This window comes from Diabrotica virgifera, chromosome 8, assembly GCF_917563875.1.
Source record: "Diabrotica virgifera virgifera chromosome 8, PGI_DIABVI_V3a".
Lineage (NCBI taxonomy): Eukaryota > Metazoa > Arthropoda > Insecta > Coleoptera > Chrysomelidae > Diabrotica > Diabrotica virgifera.
Genome location: NC_065450.1, coordinates 96,708,712 through 96,729,342, shown reverse-complemented (window position 1 = coordinate 96,729,342; position 20,631 = coordinate 96,708,712). Strand labels below are relative to the sequence as shown.

General features: G+C 34.7%; 1 protein-coding gene across 1 annotated transcript in view; it reads left to right on the top strand.

Moving 5' to 3' along the window:
• Window positions 1-2,455: 2,455 nt before the first annotated feature.
• Window positions 2,456-20,631, top strand: part of LOC126890352 (laminin subunit gamma-1-like) — a 255,953-nt gene continuing 237,777 nt past the window's right edge. The window contains exon 1 of the mRNA XM_050659222.1: window positions 2,456-2,788. Coding sequence (XP_050515179.1) covers window positions 2,672-2,788 — 117 coding nt within the window. The 5' untranslated portion in view covers window positions 2,456-2,671. The remainder of the gene's footprint in view (window positions 2,789-20,631) is intronic.

Below are 20,631 nucleotides of genomic sequence, written 5' to 3'. Positions count from 1 at the left end.
AGGGGAAGTTTTAATTGTGGAACGCGATTTTAATTGTGGAACGTGTCTTCTTGACAAGCTTACGATTGTGAAAACTAGCAGGTTGTTTTTTTAAGTTTATTCAATAGCCAACTTTATATAATATATGAAAAAATTTTAGTCCAACAATATATTGGGCGTTTTAATAAGTCCGACACGTAGAACATTTCAAATGACAGAAATTATGTTGATGATAAATAGCAGTCTGATTTTTGCATTAGAGTTTAATGAAAGGGTAACAAATCAATTGGAAGTTCTGTCCGACAAAATACATGGGACGTTTTCGTAGTCTGACGTCCGAAACATGTAGCCTATTCCTAAATTAAAACTTCCCCTCTTAAAACGCTAGACAGCGTTAAGCTATTAACAAATTTTAAGCTTGCTATTAATCAACTTTTTTTGGTACGCGGAATCCAGGCCTATTAGAGATAAATTAGCAGCCACGATTTAACTATAGACCAAACGGGTACGAAACGATAACCGAGACATATAGTCCAAGAGGCAGCGCTGAAAAATCTCTTTGCATTTACCAAAGCTAGATTTTTCACAGTTGATTACTGTGATTGTGTAGAGAAACATACTGCGGTCGGTCAAGCGAAACGTAGAACAGGGGTTACTGAGAGGGTATCAAAGTTGCTTTCCTACGAAGGTAATTAAATCCATTTACTAAGGCTGAAAATCAGTACACACATTCTAAATTAAATAAAAATAAAAGTTATTATAGTCGGTCAGGTGTTTGACGGGACAGAGCCGGTCGGTCGGCCCCAATGGATGTACAGAGTTATTCACTATATTTTTCCCTCTTGTAAACTGTTTTATTTACAGAATTAGAAAAAAATGTAAAATACAAAAGTTATTCGATTTATTAATTATAATTTTTTGACATGTATATTGTACTAGTGACGTCATCCATCTGGGCTTGATCACGTAATCGACTATTTTTTTGTAAATGAGAATAGGGGTCGTGTGCTAGCTCATTTGAAAGGTTATTCAATTCTCTATTCAGTACTATAAACATTAAGATCATCATTTATATAGGGTGTCCAAAATTTTTTTTTAATTATTAATTAAACAATTATTTTAATTAAAAATTTTTTTGGACACCCTGTATAATTAATCGTGTTAATGTTTATATTACTGAATAGGGAATTGAATTTGAATGACCTTTTAAATGAGCTAGCACTCGACCCCTATTCCCATTTTAAAAATAGTCTATTACGTCATCACGCCCAAATGGATGACGTCACTAGTACGATATATATGTCAAAAAATCATAATTAAAAAATCGAATAACTTTTTTATTTTACATTTTTTTCTAATTCTGTAAATAAAGCAGTTTACAAGGGGGTCAAAATATAGTGAATAACCCTGTACATTCACTGGGGCCGACCGACCGACTCTGTCTGGTCATACAGCTGACCGACTATAATAACTTTTATTTATATTTAATTTACAATGTGTGTACTGATTTTCAGCCTTAGTAAATGGATTTAATTACCTTCTTAGGAAAGCAACTTTGATACCCTCTCAGTAACCCCTGTTCTACGTTTCGCTTGACCGACCGCAGTATGTTTCTCTACACAATCACAGTAATTAACTGTGAAAAATCTAGCTTTAGTAAATTCAAAGAGATTTTTCAGCGCTGCCTCTTGGACTACTAGGTCACATACTGAGAAATAATAAGTACCAATATGCTCACCTTATAGTAAAAGGAAAAATCGAGGGAGAGAGAGGAGAGGATGGAAAAGACTATCGTGGCTCAGAAACATGCGTCAATGGAGAGAGCTAAATTCTGAACAGCTAATAAGAACAGCTGAAAACAGAGAAGAGTTTGCAATTGTATTACCTAACCTCCATTGAGGAGAGGGCACTTTAAGAAGGATCCATTAGTACCGCATATTATATACATAGATATTCCTCATAAGTAGTGTGACCAACTCCAATTCAGTCGAATCCGGGACAGGGCTGAAAAAAAATACCTGAAATCCGGGACTTTTCAATGAAAATCGGGCCATTTTTTTTTTTCAGAAGACGATAATTAAAATACAGAAACGAATTCCACGAACTATAATACCACGATATAAAATGCATGTGTTTTGGATATGGTGTTAGTATTACACTCTAGAAATTGTCCACTTTTTTTCGTCCCACCAATTCAATTTAATGTGAATTCTTAGAAGAATAACGTATTCAAAATTTCAAAATAGAATTTTACCAAAACGTTGAAAATTCGGATGGCCCGGAAGCCTTGTCCGGGACGCCGGGACACGACTTCGTAATTCGGGCCATGTCCCGGATTTTTCGGGCTAGTTGGTCACACTACCATAAGCATGACAACGCACCCTAGGTGGCATTGGCTATAAATGCTTGTAGCTAGGACCCTCAGTTGCTGCCCCGAGATGTAAGTCATTCGGGTTGCAATGCGGAGTGTTAGTTCATGCCGGCAGTAGTAGGGTTTAAGACGTGAAGACGTGATTGAAGAGCGGTAATAGTTCAGCTAGTGATGCGCGCATGTGAACTCATGAATAGGTCGATTTGAAAAATAATTTTTTTTTCTGAGTTTTGTGTAGTCGGCTTGTTCACACGCAGTTTTCGGATGTGTGACAAATTATCTCATGAAAAGTGTGATAGTGTTTAGTATACGAAGGCAAATATGTGGTTTTTAAGAACAATTAGTTTGTTGACGCTTGCTTTTTCGTGCAGGGGACAACAAACTCCTGCAATCGGACATGGATATACACCCTGCTATGATGCATTCAATAGGCCTCAGGTAAAAAAAATATAGTTTTTTCGGGAAGAAAAATATTCAATTAATAACATCATATTTTTATCAATGAATATTATACTCTCCTGCAGCGTCTGTTGTTTTTATTATCACATACTTACAGTGAAAAAAATAATAAATTGGTTTAGAAATTTAGATACATTACATTTAGGGTTCTCTTACATAAATTTTGCTAAACTCCAACTAAACCCATTTATATCTCATACCATTTCCTATTAAAATTTTAACTACAGAATTCTCCCAGTTCCCTATTTTAAAAATACTCCTCCCAATCCCTTTAATCCTTATTTATTATTACATTGTTTTTTTACCATTTGGAGCTACCAGAGGTACCTACTCCTGGTATGTTGTTAGGTACCTACACAGAACCAGGTTTTCATATTTTTTTAAATATGCCGTGAAATTTTTCAATATCCATAACAGGCCTGTTGATTCAAGGTATTTAATAAAATGGACTACCTAATTTCTTTATTCCCCATATCCCCACAGTCTAGATGCCTACTCTAGTTTTCTTCATAGGCGTAACCAGAATAATCCTAAGGGGGGGTTACAACTACTGGAAGGTCTCCAAGGGGTATGGTGTTAAGCGTATAGAACTCAAAGTACATCCCAATGGGGGGGGGGGGGGTTATAACCCCCAAAACCCCCTGGTACGCCTATGGTTTAGTATCTTTACTTATACAGCAATTTACTTGCCTGTTCGTGACATTTGTCTGTTTCTGAATCATCTCTCCAAAAATATTTTGCAAGCCTCTTGTGTTTTGCGTACATAGGTAAGTAAAAAGAAGTCTATTGAAGAAAAAGTAGTTTAAGAACACAAGGGACGATGTACAGGCATTTATCCATTATGTTCGCGCTCCACATTAGTGGATGCGTTCGCGTTCTCGGATCCTGCTCCAATCGGTGGCGGTTTATATGTAGTGGAGCGCAGACCGTATCCACTGGAGCAGTTGCAGGGAGCGCTTAGCACAAGAGGTTCGCGAACATAGTGGATACGTGCCTTATGGTACTAGATACTTGGCCCATGCCGATCATGACAATGTATTCCCAATCATACGAACAAAAAATGAGCTACTGAGAATATTTAAATTAAACGTAATATTCAGGAATGTGAACTAATTAAAATGGATAAAAAACAAAGTATGGAAATGAAACAGAAACTAGACGAAACAACACATTTAAAAATAAAAACAGATAATGAAAGGAGTATTAGGTATACCGTTTTCAAAATTAAAGGAATTTGCAAATCTAGAGGTTCAAGTGATAGTTGCAATATTTAATATTTGGTAGGTACCTATATGTTATAACATTGGTCTATTGTAAAGCGCTTACCTATTTGTTAAATTCTTACACCCAAATTGATTATTTGGTGTAGGTACTCCTTACTATTGTAAAATATTGGATCAACAATCAACATAATTAATGTTGAACGAAAGTCATGCACTCCGAAGAAACCGTGACAATAATAAACGACAAAGTTATAGAAAAAGTTGAAGAATATAAAATATATACTTAGGACAAAAACTAGTACCAAATAGAGAAATTCAAACGAAAGAAATAAACAGAAGAAGAAAGTTAGCATGGGCAGCATTCGGCAAACTGAACTTATGTATATAGTCAGAAATCAACAAATTCAACTACATCTTAGATCTAAAGTTAGACCATGCATTATTCCGATATTAACATATGGGACACAAACATGGACAATCACAAAAAAAGGATATAAATATACTCAGTCACGCAACACGCGATGGAATAGTCATATCACTTAAGGACAGGAAAACAAACACATGGATAAGACAGAAAACCAAAGTCACCGATGTGGTACAAAAATCATTAAAATTGAAATGGGAATCTGCTGGACATGTAGCTAGGAGCGATATGAACAAATGGCACAGAACAATTCTAACTTGGAAACCATACCAACACAGAATACAAAGAGGCAGACCTCCTATGAGATGGACAGTGATCTGAAACGGACTGCCGGGAAAAGTTGGCTACAATTATCGTCCAACCAAAAACAATGGAAACGAAGACTTGAAGAGGCTTATGATCAGATGTGGACGTGAATGGCTAGTCGAAGAAGAAGAATCAACATAATATTAAAACCAGAAATATACTAACCTAAGAGAGGAGTACAACAGCATTGTTCATTTTCTCTTCTTTTGTTCAGTATCTATTTACAATAAATATTTCCAAGAACGATTAAACATATTATGGAAGGAGCTACTAAAGCAACCGAAATATTCGTAAACAACTAAGATTCTCTATAATAGATATATGCAGACTATAGAACAAGTAATGGAGCTTAAATATCTAGACGCTACACTATCTAGCTACGAAAAGCTCGAAAGAAGTGGTAGATCAAGTGAATAGAGCAAACAGAGCCGCAGGTTGTCTGAATGAAACAGTATCGAGAAATAAAAATATCGGAAAAGAAATGAAAGACACAATTTACAAAACACTCATCGGACCAATAATAACATATGCGGCGGAAACAATACCTGATTTAGAAATAGAGAGGACAAAAGTAATACTAGAAGCACCAGAGATGAAAACCCTTCGAAAAATCGATGGTAAGACTCTATGGGATAGAGCTAGAAGTGCAAATATATGACGGAGATGCAAGGTAGCGAACATTAATAACTGGGTAAAAAGAGGAGAATAGAACGAAACGACCACATACGCCAAATGACAATAATAGAGTATAGTAAGGAGGCGAAAGACGGTCCCCCAATAGAAATACGATCAGTGGGAAGACTACTAAAACGGTGGAACGCCGAACTTACTGGAGGCGAGGCACATTGAAAAAACAGACAGTCATGTCTACACAAAAAGAAAAAGAAGAACTTAAGATACTCAGTTACAGTTCTTATTAAGGTTCCTTCTCCATTGCTGAAGGTTCACTATAACTACAGCAAATTGCTCTCTATCTTGAGCGGTTCTTAGTATCGAATTTGTGCCCATGCCTGTCCAGTCTCTTACGTTCTTCAGCCAGGAGCATTTTCTTCTTCCTGGATCTCTTTTTCCTTCCATTATGAGTCGTAAAAAGTTGTATCTTTCTCCTCTGTAAATAATATGTCCTAGATAACTCGTTTTTCTGTTTTTTACGATACTTAGGAGACCCGTGTTGAGCTGCCCCCCCCCACTTCCAAAAATTAAAAAACAAATAGCCCTGATTTATGAGCTATTTATGAGCTTTCATATTCCGCAAACTAAAAATTTTGAGCTCGTTCCACTGAGCAGGAATTTAATACTTTAGTCTGAGTCAGCCCCCCCCCCACTACTCAAAATTAGGAATATTGAATCGGTTTTTGCGGCAGAATTACGAGCTATTTATGAGCTCTTGAAATTATATAGTTTCGATTTTTGAGCTCATCCCCTTCACCCCCAAACAACCCTTTAATTGATTTAACTTAAGAGAAAAATGATGAGAAAACTTAAAATATATCGTATTGCGGATATAATTCCTAGAGCTTATATACTCTAAGAATAAACTATAAAATCACGTGCATTTCGATTATTGAGCTACAACCCCTTCGCAAGAAAACCACCCTATCTTCCCGGCTTAAGAAAAAGTTGTACTTAAAATGCATTAAATTATTTATTTGGCGACTACATACCATTTAATAATTTATAAGCTACCAAATTACGCGGATTTAGATCAGTAAATTGCAAATTATTTTGTATAGTGCAGTCACTGAAGGTAAAAATCAACGAATACCTTCAATTTCGGTGAACCTTCATCGATTTTCACGAAAATTGGTCAGTGGTTAGAGGATACCTCAAGAAACAAAGGTGACATGGTACCACCTTGCGCCTTTACCCTGAGAGTGGATACCGCCCCTTCTCAGGGGTGAAAATTATTTTATAAAAAATAACTGCACAAATCTATAAAAGAATAAATTATAAGCAAAATTTATTATATAAAGTTATTAAAATAAGTCAATACTTTTTAAGTTATTAAAGACCAAAAATTTTAATTATTCGTGAAAAAAATGCATGTTTTGAAGCGGTTTTTCGTAAATCACTGAAAAACTGTAAGTTTTTACAAAAAAGTTAATAGTAGTTTAATTCGTATAGCTTATATTATATATATGTATAGCTTATAAGAATAAACTCTTAAATCACGCGCGTTTCGATTATTGAGCTACAACCCCTTCGCAAGAAAACCATCCCATATTCCCGGCTTAAGAGAGAGTTGTACTTAAAATAATTTAAATTAATTATTTGGCGACTAGATATCGTTTTATAATTTATGAGCTCGCAAAATATACGCATTTCAATTATTAAATTGCCATTTTCTTTCTATAGCGCAGTCACTGAAGGTAAAAATCAACTATGACCTTCGATTTCGGTAAATCTCCATTCATTTTCACGAAAATTGGTGAGCGGGTAGAGGATACTTCAAGAAAGAAAATTAACAATAATAACTTAGCCGGAGGTATATGTCACCCCTTCTCGGGGGTGAAAATTACTTTATTAAAAATAACCCCACAAATCAAGAGAGGGACAAATTCTAAGGAAAATTTGTTATATAATGTTATTAAAATAAATCAATACTATTTGAGTTATTAAAGATCAAATATTTTAATTTTTGTGTTGGTCTGTGCCCATTGAATTGGCAAGTACCTAGCATCTTCGAGCAGGGAAACATGGTGCCCTTTTAGCATGTGTTCCATTATATCTATCAACATCGACTTGTAGTCATAAAATTTTACCAAATTATATTATGTAAACCATATATTATGGGGTTACCACTATATACAGTGTGCTAGTTTCAAACTACTCGGCAGAATGCACTGAAGATGTTCTGTATTAGAACGAAAACGTTTTGCAATCCATGACATTTTAGATAGTTTTTAAATAAACGATTTTATACCAGAATATATCTCGAAGTTTTTTACTTCTGTATGAGTTTTTTTCAAAAAGTATTGATTTATTTTAATAACATTATATAACAAATTTTGCTTACAATTTGTCCCTCTCTCGATTTGTGGGGTTATTTTTAATAAAGTAATTTTCACCCCCAAGAAGGGGTGACATATACGACAGGCTAAAACCGCAAGTTGTTATTGTCAATTCGTGAAAATGAATGGAGATTTACCTAAATCGAAGGTCATAGTTGATTTTTACCTTCAGTGACTGCACTATAGAAAGAAAATGGCAATTCATTAATTGAGATGCGTATATTTTGCGAGCTCATAAGTTATTAAACGATATGTAGTCGCCAAATAATTAATTTAAATTATTGTAAGTACAACTTTCTCTTAAGGTGATACAGTAGCGATCAACAGGTAGCAAAAACGCGTTCCAAGATTGCGGCTGTAATTTTGAATATTTTTTCGAGATATTTGGCACACGTATTCGTAGTATAATAAAGAATGGCGGTACAGAGCCCAATTTGAAAAATGTATTAATATGTGGAAATTACTCTTTTTTAAATACAATATTAAAAAAACGAGCCTGTACCGCCATTAAGAAGAACAAAAAAATATACTTTCTTCAAATAAACTTTTTTATCCGATGCCTAGATTTTGTGTCATTTTGGAACTACTAAAATTTTTTATTTCATTAGTAGTTCCAAAATGACACAAAATCTAGCCATCGGGTAAAAAGTTTATTTGAAGAAAGTGTATTTTTTTGTTCTTCTTAATGGCGGTACAGGCTCGTTTTTTTAATATTGTATTTAATTACAGAGTAATTTCCACATATTAATATATTTTTCAAATTGGGCTCTGTACCGCCATTCTTTATTACATTACGAATACGTGTGCCAAATATCTCGAAAAAATATTCAAAATGACAGCCGCAATCTTAGAACGCGTTTTCGCTACCTGTTGATCGCTACTGTTTCCTCAGCTGGTTTTCTTGCGAAGGGGTTGTAGCTCTATAATCGAAAGGCTCATGATTTAAGAGTTTATTCTTAGAATATAAGCTATACCAATTAAACTACTATTAACTTTTTTGTAAAAACTTACAGTTTTTCAGTGATTTACGAAAAACCGCTTCAAAACATGCATTTTTTTTCACGAATAATTAAAATCTTTGGTCTTTAATAACTTAAAAAGTATTGACTTATTTTAATAACTTTATATAATAAATTTTGCTCTTAATTTGTTCTTTTATTGATTTGTGCAGTTATTTTTTATAAAATAATTTTCATTCCTGGGAAGGGGCGGTATCCATCCTCAGGGTAAAGGTGCAAGGTGGTACCATGTCACCTTTGTTTCTTGACGTATCCTCTAACCACTGACCAATTTTCGTGAAAATCGATGAAGGTTCACCGAAATTGAAGGTAATCGTTGATTTTTACCTTCAGTGACTGCACTATACAAAATAAATTGCAATTTACTGATCTAAATGCGCGTAATTTGGAAGCTTATAAATTATTAAATGATATGTAGTCGCCAAATAATTAATTTAATGCATTTTAAGTACAAATTTCTCTTTAGCCGGGAAGATAGGGTGGTTTTCTTGCGAAGGGGTTGTAGCTCAATAATCGAAATGCACGTGATTTAATAGTTTATTCTTAGAGTATGTAAGCTATAGGAATTATATCCGCAATACGATATATTTTAAGTTTTCGCAGCATTTTTCTCTTAGGTTAAATCAATTAAAGAGTTGTTTGGGGGTGAAGGGGATGAGCTCAAAAATCGAAACTATATAATTTCAAGAGCTCATAAATAGCTCGTAATTCTGCCGCAAAGACCAATTCAATATTCCTATTTTTAAGTAGTGGGGGGGGGGGCTGACTCAGCCCCCCCACTACAGTATTAAATTCCTGCTCAGTGGAACGAGCTCAAAATTTTTAGTTTGCGGAATATGAAAGCTCATAAATAGCTCATAAATCAGGGCTATTTGTTTTTTAATTTTTGGAAGTGGGGGGGGGGGCAGCTCAACACGGGTACTTAGGAGTCCTCTCTCATTCCCCATTCTTCTCAGGAACTTGTTGTTGGTCACGTGTTCTGTCCAAAAGATCTTCAGCATCCTTCGAAAAAAAAAACTACATCTCAAAGGCTTCTATACAGTTACAGTTAGTCTTGCCAAATTTAACCTTTAACTACGGACGCGTTGCATTAGGCATAACGGCCTATTGGGCCTTCATTAGGCATAACCACGGGCGCGGTGTATTCTGTACACCAACGACTAAAAACGTAAATAAAAGCCACAATTAGGTATTTTCAATACATGTATTGTCCAAAATAAATGTAGGCACATATTTAAAAAATGTCTTAACGTCAACAATAGTACATAACAAAAATATAACCATTCGCTACAAAAACACAAGCCCTTCTTTTTCTCTAAAAATAGCCTTCTTGGAAAAAACTATATAGAACAAAACTTTCTAAAATGTTGCAAATTATCTAGCTTTTGTTACGTATTAGTCGCTATACATACACCACTGGTTATATAATTTTTTTGAATTATCTGTCTATCTACAGAAATCAACTTAGAACTGTCGAAGCTTATAGCTGACACATCAGAGATAGGTTAGGCAGAGGGGCACATGCTCAACCAGTGCTTATCAGACATGTGACCAATTAAGTGCGACTGGTGTACTGAGTATATCATAGGTCGTAGTTAAAGGTTAAAGAGTTGCAAGTAATAGTAAACGCTATAAAAATGAAATGCAACTAATAGGGACTAAAATGAAAGTAAATTCAGAAACGTAACGGCATCGGCAGTCACATATGCAGTCTATTGTCAGAATGGAATCTTGATATACAGCTAACAGATTTGTATCGCAAGTTTCAGTACCTCGTCTAAAGAATAACATCCAATGTTGACCATGAGGTTCAAATACGAGGAGTATAAAATCCGTTCAAAAAATTAAATACCCATCATTAACTCCTTGTATCACTGGTTGTTAGAAATGGGTTCATTTATACTTATACTTTTTCATCTTAACTATTAAGTCGAAACATGAACTATAATATACGAAGATGTCAACAGTATAAGGTGACTAGAAACTTTCGGGGTGTGTATATTCTGAATAATGCTAAGAACGAATGAATGTATAAATTATGGAAGATATTACCAGATTTTACCGAGAAAATAATATAAGTCTACTAATGTCTCTTCCTGTCCTGTAGAGCAACAGTGGCAATTCTTTAAAAATGGAATTATCGAACCACGTAGCAGAAAACTCACAACAACCAGATACAAGAAAGGAGATTGGATGACAGAAGAAATCTTGGAAATGATGGAGGGCAGAAGAACACAAAAGAATATCAACATAACTCATTATCAACAGTTGCATAATCAAATAAGAAGGAAAATAAGAGAAGCTAAAGAGACTGCTGGAAAATGCGGAAGACTTACAAAACAAATACGATAACTTCAATCTCTATAAGAAAGTTAAATAATTAGCTGGGGTAGCAAAACCAAAAACTTCAAGCATACAGTGGACAAACAAGGAAACATTTTAATGGAGACGGAACCGAAATTAGGAAGATGGAAAGAATATATAGAGAGGAATTATTCCATAACCAGGGACAGGAATTATTCCATGAAGATAATCAGAGTAAAGACGAGGGACCTGAAATAACAAAGTCAGAAGTTATGCATGCAGTAAAGTCCATGAAAAATAATAAAGCTGCTGAGTGCTGGTCCAAATGAAATACCAAGTGAATTGATAAAACTGGCCAATGAAAAAAAAATTCATATTTTTTAGTCCAACTAAGTATGTAACACAATCTATTCCACAGGAATCATTCCACGAGAAATGCTGATATCAACATTTATTTGTTTACGAAAGAAAGTAAAAGAATGTAGTGATTATCGAACGATCAGTCTAATGTCTTCTTCTTCTAGTTCTATTACCGTTATCGATCGTTTAATATCATGTTGGCTACCATATTCGCTATCGTCACTTTACTAACAGCAGCTCTGAATAACGATGTAGTCGATTTTCCATACCATTGCCTTAGATTTTTCAGCCATGATGTTCTTCTTCTACCAGGACCACATTTACCTTGGATTTTTTCCTGAATGATCAAATGTAAAAGATCATATTTTTCAGGGTGTCCCATAATATGACCGAAGTATTCCAACTTGCGTCTCTTTACTATATTGACCAATTGTGTTGCTTGGTTCAGCTGTCTAAGAACCTCATCATTTCTACTCTGTCGATCCAGCTTATTTTTAGTAGTCGTCTGTATACCCACATCTCAATGGCTGTCAAGCCTCAGTTAGAGACCATGCTTCTACTTCATATAGTAGGACAAGAAAGATATAGCAATAATATGTCATTCGAACTCGAAGATCAATATTAAGATCGTGACTGCCAAGTATGTTTCTCATTTTTACAAAAGCAGTTCGGGCTTGTTCTAATCGGCTTTTAATTTCTGCGGTTGGATCCCAGCTCTCATTGATATTACTGCCGAGATACACGAGTTTCTCTATTCTTTCCAGTGTGGCATCTCCGACTTTTATACCGTTATTATGTATATAATTTTGTTTGCGAACTATCATATATTTAGTTTTTTTAACGGTATTTAGTTTTGTTAACGTTCACTTTTAATCCATACTGATCACAGGTCTCTTTTATTTTGTTCATTAGATTTTGAAGGTCTTCTCCGCAATTAGCAAGCACTAGGGTATCGTCGGCATATCTAATATTGTTCACGGTTACTCCATTTACAATAATACCTTCGGTTGTCTCCATTAAGGCTTCCTTAAATATTTCCTCCGAATACAAGTTAAAAAGTAAAGGCGATAATATACAGCTTTCTCTCACTCATCTTTTTATATTTATTTCATCAGACAGTTCTTTTCTCACTTTTATTCTTGCCAGTTGATGCCAGTATAGATTTGTAATTATTTGTAAATCCTTATCATCCAATCCAGCTGTTTCCAATATTTCTAGCATTTTGTTATGTCGGATCTTGTCAAAAGCCTTTTCAAAATCGATTGCACAGACGTATACACTTTGATTTATATCTCTGGATCTCTGTATTAGTACCTGGATTCCCTGGTACCCCGTCAAAATAGCCCCGTCGAAAAAGCTCCGACAAAATAGCCCCGACATAATATCCCGCACACAAAATAGTTCCGGCAAAAATAGCCTGCAGACAAAATAGCTGCGGAATAATAGCCCGCCGACAAAATAGCCCCGACAAAAAAGCTCCCTTCAGAATTCATCATGAAATAATCCCTTAAAAATACATTTTTTTCGGAAATGGTAATTATCCTCTATTCAGATGTTTATCTTAACCACATTAAATAAAAATGGTCTTTTCAGAGAACTCGAGTCCTGTCTTCTCTGCCTCTTGGAAGTTTGAACATTTAATTTAAGCGAAAATCAATGTTTATTTGTGATATAAACATTTTTTTCTGTTTTAGGGCAACAGTAAAATGCATTTTAAATTAAATCAATTACATACATTCTCCTTTTTTTGTCAAATAATTTAAGTTAAAAAAAAGTTTTTGGACACCTTGTATAAATAATTATGTAATTGTTTATATTACTAAATAGAGAATTAAATAACCTTTCAAATGAGCTAGCACACGACCCCTATTCTCATTTTAAAAAAATCATCGATTACGTCATCACGCCCAGATGGATGACGTCACTAGTATGACAGATAACAGAATATCGTAATTTAAAAATAAAAATCTATCTATTTCAGGATTTTTCCTTAACGTCGCGGCTTTACAAAATAACGAATCTATTCCTTCCATTTGCACCATACTGTACGTGTACGTCTGAATTGCCGATATGAATGAGTCAGATTAAATTAAATTATTAGAAGAATTTTTTTACTGACCAACAACATTTTTGTTTAATTTCTTAATATTTTGTATTTTGACAACGACGTCCGAAGTGGAAGTCGAAATTAATAAAACAATTTTTTTAAGTAAATTGTGACTTATTTCCCAATTAGAATAGTAATTTAAAATAAATGGTACTCCGTTAAAAGGTAAAACTTTTTATCGGAGGTGTTTTCTCAGAGGCTGTTTTAGCCGGGGCTATTTTAGCCGGGGCTATTTTAGCCGGGGCTGTTTTTACCGGGGCTATTTTGTGTGCGATCTATTTTGTCGGAGCTATTTTGTTTTGCGGGCTCTTTTGTCGAGGCTATTTTGTATCCGGGCTATTTTGACGGGGCTTTTTTGACGGGGCTATTTTGACGGGTCACGAGATTCCCTACCCTAAACAAGGCTTCTGTTGTACCCAAGCCACTCCTAAACCGAAATTGAGTATTGCTAATTATGTCCTCTAACAGCGTGTAAATTCTATTGTGTAGTGTGTATTACCCTCAGGAAGATCTTTAAAACGTGACTCATCAGACTTATTGTCCGATAATCACTGCATGTCTTTGGACGGCGCACAGTGTTCAAAATTGAAGGAAACGTGATCGAAAGTCCAAAAAAAAATAAATCTGAGAATGCCGAAATTAAGGGGTTTGTTTGTACTACGCATGATGCAACTTTTCAGAAAAAATTGATTTTTTAAGTTTGTTAGGGCCAGATGTATTAATGATCAAAAGTACAAAATTCAATATAATTTTATACATCAAATTTAAATCCTCAGAATATGCATTTTACTTTGATTATTACTTCATTTCTGTGGATAGCTAATGTAAAAGTAATTATTGGAGATAAAAATACATACTTTAAAGATTAAAATGATATAGTTAGCTTCACGGAAAGGTGATTATAATTTTGATATAATCAGCTGTCTAAAAACCTATACAATTTTTGATAAAATTAATGTTTGACAGCGTATTACGTTTATTGTGCCATCTTGTGCCACGTTAAATCCTTCACTAGATGAAAGATTACAATGTAAGGAATAAAAAAATATATAACACAAACTACGGAAAACTGCGCAACTGAGTACATGGCGCATTGCATCGAGCGCTGCGCGCGTTTAGTCTGAATTAATTGCATTCGTACGTATTGTTTACATATTTGTCAAACACATGATATTTGTTGGGGTTGCGAAAAGAGATTTTAGTTTTGATGAAGTAGTGTTTTTGCTTAATAGAGAATACATTGTAAATTAGTTTTATAAATAGCTATATTAACAATTTATTGAAGTTATATTTCTTTAGTCGCGATTGGGAAAAATGTTGGGATTTGGAGTAAATGTAAATGTGCGCGAATTCATCAAAAATTGTTAGCTCTACTCGCAGATACGTTGTAGGGTTTTTCAACGCTTCTTATTTGTTTCGAGCTTCCGTCATAATCTGTCGCATAAGCCGTGTATATTAATACACTAAGCAGCAAAATTAACGCACCACCTGTAAAATGGGACATTTTTGATATCGCGAATTTCCTAAACATCTTGTCCGATTTAAGTTATTTAATATGTTATAGCCTTATTCTTTAACAATATCTCCGTAATAATATTGTTGCTAGACGGGTAAGATGTCATTGTATACCGGGTGCACCAATAATACTGTGTTTTTTTTCTAAAAGTATGGAGTATTTCTTACCACTCATAACACTGTTAAAAATATATATACAGGGTGTTTCATTAAGAATGTCCAATGTCTGAGTTGTAGATTCTAGACCTCGAAATATTAAGATTTAACCAAAATCACTTAAATAAAATATGGCTCCTTACAGAGTTACAGAGTGTGTTATTTAAAAATTTAAAAACTATGCTCTGTATTTTAAAACTATTCTACGTATCCTTCTCATACTTGACAGACAGTGTAGGTGCTATACACCCTATGACATTATGTTAAATATTCGTTTCTAGTTAGTCCCAGAGGCGTATGAGATAGGGGACAGTGAGGGGTTGACCTTTTCCAATTCCTACTCCACTGACGGAATTTCCATTTTAGCGCAATTTTTCGATTCTCCAATACTCGCTATGTAAATAACATACTCCTCACACCTAACGATAAAATTATTCGTTTTCGAGATATTTGAACTTAAACAAGTAACGGCACAGATATTTTGAATAATGTATTGTGTCGCTTAATTTTAAAATATCTCGAAAACTTATGATTTTATCATTAATAATGAATAATATACTCTTCAGTCTTAACGATAAAATCATTGGTAATAGAGATACTTAAAGTTTAAAATTAAGCGGCACAATACATTAATTAAATATCTGTGCCGTTACATGTTTAACTTCAAATATCTCGAAAACTGATGACTTTATCGTTGCGAATGAAGTGTATGTTATTTACATAGATAGTATTGTAGAATCGAAAAATTGTGCTAAAATGGCATTTCCGCAGTAGCGTAGAATTTGGGAAGGCTCAACCATTCACTGTCCCCTGTCGTACGCCTCTGGTAATAGGCAGAAACGATTGTTTAACATAATTTTATAGAGTGTACAGTACCCACACTTTTTGACAAGTATGAAAGGGATACGTCAAATAGTTTTAAACCAATGAGCAAAAATATTTTTTAAATTTTTAAATAAAACACCCTGTAACGAGCCACATTTTATTTAAGTGATTTGGGTTAAATCCTAATATTTTGAGGTCTAGAATCTACAAATCAAATTGGACATTCTTAATGAAACACCCTGTATAACGATATTTTTTAAGTAATTCACCCCCTAATGAAGGGATGAAAACTAAAAAAAAAACGACCCCTGTTATAATGTACTCGTTATACGGTATAATACCTCAAATATTCCAAGTTTTCAGCCGGATCACTTTTACAGTTTAAACAAATTTAGTTTCGATCACGTTTTGACCAATTTTGAACACTGTGCGGCGTTTCTTTGGTATTGTGACAATTGTCGACCTTAACCAATCAGTTGGTAATGTCGCAGTGTCATAAATTCTGAGATATCACATAGTAATGTTGCCCAAAATCGGCCTTGGTTTTGTTCTTGCGTTTTCGCAAGACCACGACCATCTAATTTTAGCAAGGCCGAGTCCAAGACTTACCCTGCAAGATTTGAGCAAGAACAAGACTAAGCCTGCGAGACTCTTGCGTCTTGCAGTTAGAACTGAGGGTCGTTTTAGGGATTATATTAGTTCGGGTATATTCTTAGATAGTCTATGAGAAGCAAAAAAATTGTAACAATTATTTGGAAAATTGGACTTATGCGCATTACGAACAATACGATAAACATACATAGCGAATCAAAATATCCATTTAAAGAACACTTGACACATTTGACACGTACTCAGAGGTCATTATTAGATACAATGTAAAAATAAAATATTTATTAGACTACATCTTCGCTCTGAACTGAAATTAATCGTCCCGGTTTTGAGAATAGCCGTCCTCTAATAAAATAATAAAATTATATTCTTGCGTTGCGACGCCGACAGTAATATCGTATCGAAAATTTTGTAAAACATGTCACCTTAGCTGATAAAAAATATACCTAATTAGTAAATAATTTTTTTCCTTATTAGTTTTGTAGGAATCTAAACACCACAAATGTTGTGGTATAAGACTATTACGTATATTGTTTCTGCTGAGTGTGCGATGAGATATGAGATCATTCGGTAAATTTAAGGGGTAATTCTGCAGGAAAAAGTAATGGCAGTTTGCTTTATGAACGTATGTCTACAGATGCTTCGTTTCCGAAATAGGGGGTGTTGTTGGAGATATTCTGCAAATGAAATTTGGTGGATTTATTGCGCGGTTTTGACATACAATTAAGAATTTAATATTCACCATTGGCGCGCATAAGGGTAACATGACCCGTTTGTTTAGAATTACCCCTTCAAGTTTGCCATACTTATTTCAAAATACCCTGTATTGACGAAAAACATGGCTAGTTATTAAAATACCTAACTTTTTGTTATCAAAAACAAAACATGGTTACATAAGCGAAGGAGTCAAAAAACAGAATGTTAAGAAAACATCAGACTATAGTTGGGTTTTAATTTCAGTATTTTATAAATGCTAAAATATTCCACAGGATGATGCGACCTTTGAGAAATAACACAGTTTGATTGGTACACCCAGTATCCGGTATACAATGACAATTTACCTGTCTAGCAACAATATTATTACAGTTGAGTCCGCGAATCTTTAACCGTGCGTCATCATTTAAAGCATACGAAATAAGTCGATGATAAGTCGGAAATTGAAATTTACTAAACGCAACAGCAAGTGACAGAAAGTGACTAGAATATGACCTATATCAAGACCGCCATATGACTGGGTCGAGTGCTCGGCCAAGTACACGTTAGTATGTTTATACCAAACGAGCACTCGGCTGGGAACACTGTCTCGCTATACAATACTCGTTACGTGTAATCAAGGTTTTAGTCTCGTCTTGGTCTTGCATTTGGGCAACACTATCACATAGTGTTTTAATTCCATTTTCTTCCAAACTTTAGTATTTCAGCACTCGCTTCATCGAGGCCAAGTGCTTTTCCATTTTTTGCCGTTTGTATTGCACGTGTAACCTCCCTTTCTGTTATAGGTGGACCTGTTATAGCAATCGGTGTCTAGTGTTCTTCCCTCTCATCTCCAAATAATTCAGAAATATATTTTTCCCATTCTCTTAACTGCTCATTCTTCTTCTTCTTCTTCTTCTTCTTCTTCTCCTTCTTCTTCTTCTTCTTCTTCTTCTTTTTCTTCTTCTGCTTCTTCTTCTTCTTCCTCTTCTTCTTCTTCTTCTTCCTCTTCTTCTTCCTCTTTATAAGCAATTCTCCTTGTTCATTGGCGGATTCATACCTCTATGGAAGGTTGTCACTCCATCTTTTGCGCGGTCGGCCAATACTTCTTCTATCGTTTGGTGATTTATTTCTTGCTATTTTGACCACACGTGTCTCTTCCGTTCTGCTTATGTGGTTATTCCTATCTTTTTTTCTATTTAGTGCCCATTCGTTTATACACTGTACCTCACATTTTCTTCACTCCTCTTTTGATCTCTCAGTGTATTTCCTGTAATTCTTCTCAGTACTCTCATCTCTGCCGTTTCCAGTAGTCTTTGTGTTGTGACTGTATCGGGTCTTGTTTCTGATGCATATGTCATTATTGGTCTTACACTGGCTTTATAAATTCTCGACTTCATCTCAGTGTTAATATGTCGGTTTCGCCATATAGTGTTATTAAGGCATCCTACCAGTCTATTTGCTTTTTGTATTTGATTTCTCACTTCTTTGTCCAGGTCTCCGTAACTTGACAATGTAATTCTAAGGTATTTTATTTCCATTACTTGTTCAATCAATTTCATCAATCAGTTCAATCAATTTCTATTTTACATCTGATTGGTTCTTTACTGATTACTATTGTTTTGGTTTTCTGAGATGTAATTATCATTTCTTTTGCTCTTATGTTAAATCTGTGGACTAATCTTCGCAGACTATCTTCATCTTGAGCTATCAATATTGCGTCCTCTGCGTAGCAGAGTATTTTTACTTATTTGTTTCCCATTCTATACCCTCTTCCTTTCTTGGCGTTTTTGATGATTTCATCCATGATCAAATTGAAGAGCAAAGGACTGTATGAGTATCCCTGTCTTATTCCGCTGCCTATATCTATAGGTTCTGTAAGTTGTCCATCTATTCTGACTTCCATTTTGTTGTTTTGGTAGATGTTTTCAATAGTTTTTTATGATATCTAGAGGGACTTCTCAATTATACAGAAGATGGATTACATCTTTGAGTCTTGCTCTGTCAAATGCTTTCTTCAATCAAAGTCAATCAGACATAGAAATGCTGGTCTATCTTACACTAGTGATTTCTCAGCTTTAGGACGAATGTTGCACCTATACACGATCTTCCAGTACGAAAACCCTGTTTCTCATCTGCTAAACGTATCCTCTGATTCATTAGGTCTTGTAAAATTTTAGTTGTAAGTTTTAGGGTAGTATTTAACAAGTTGATACCTCTGTAGTTTTCTGGCTGCTTTTTATCTCCTTTTTTGAATAGTAGAATTAGTTTGCTCGTTCTCCATTCTTCCGGTATTTTACTGTTTTTTATGATTTTGTTCCATCCTTACCTGCAACTTTTTTGTTCTTCAGCTTTTTGAGTGTTATTCGAACTTCCTGTGTACTTATATTAACATCTTCATTTGTGGTAATTTCTGGTGTTTCCGGTTCTAGCATCATTTGTTCTTCCTCTGCATAGAGCTTTTTTAGATAGTAAATCCATGTATCCTTTTCTATGTGTTTTGGTTCTATTAGTTCCTTTACCTCCGTTCTTTGACCTCTTACAAAGCGCCATATTTCCTTTTGGCGACCATAAAAATCATGTTCCATTTCTTTCGAAAAACGTTCCCAGTGATCATTTTTTATTCGTCTTACGACTGAATGTGTTTCGTTTCTTATAGTCTTATAATTATCGTATGCCTCTTGTGTCTTAGTTGACATGTATTTTAGGTAAGCTTTTTTCTTCTCTTTACATTTTTCCTTCACTTCTGTACAAAACCGTGGAGTTCTTCGCTAACTGCTCATTGATGTCTAATCTTCTGTGTCCGTTTCTGTCTTCTAAACTTTGGGATAATTGTTTCTGTTTGTTTCCGGCGACTTCTTTTAGTGTCTTGTGCAGATGAAATGTATCGTGTTTCTTTTCATATTGTTCAATTTCATTACATTCTTTACTATGAAAATGTGTTTTCGCGATTATTATCTTCTGCCTGATTATTGCGTGGATCCTCTTGTATTCGCTCTTATCTTTATTTCTGACTGGCAAGGTTGCATATTGTCGCCGTTATTGTTTAATGCTTATTCTGAAGAAATCATACAAGTTTTGGTAAACGAGACAGTCGGCAAAAAAGTACATGGAAGTTTAATGAATAACATTAGGTATGCCGACGATACAGTCATAATATCCGACATCTTGGAAGGCTTAGAAAGAATAGTGAAAAAAAACATTAAGAGATAGTGGAGAATACAGACTCTATCTTAACGTCAAAAAAACCAAATTTATGAAAATTAGCAA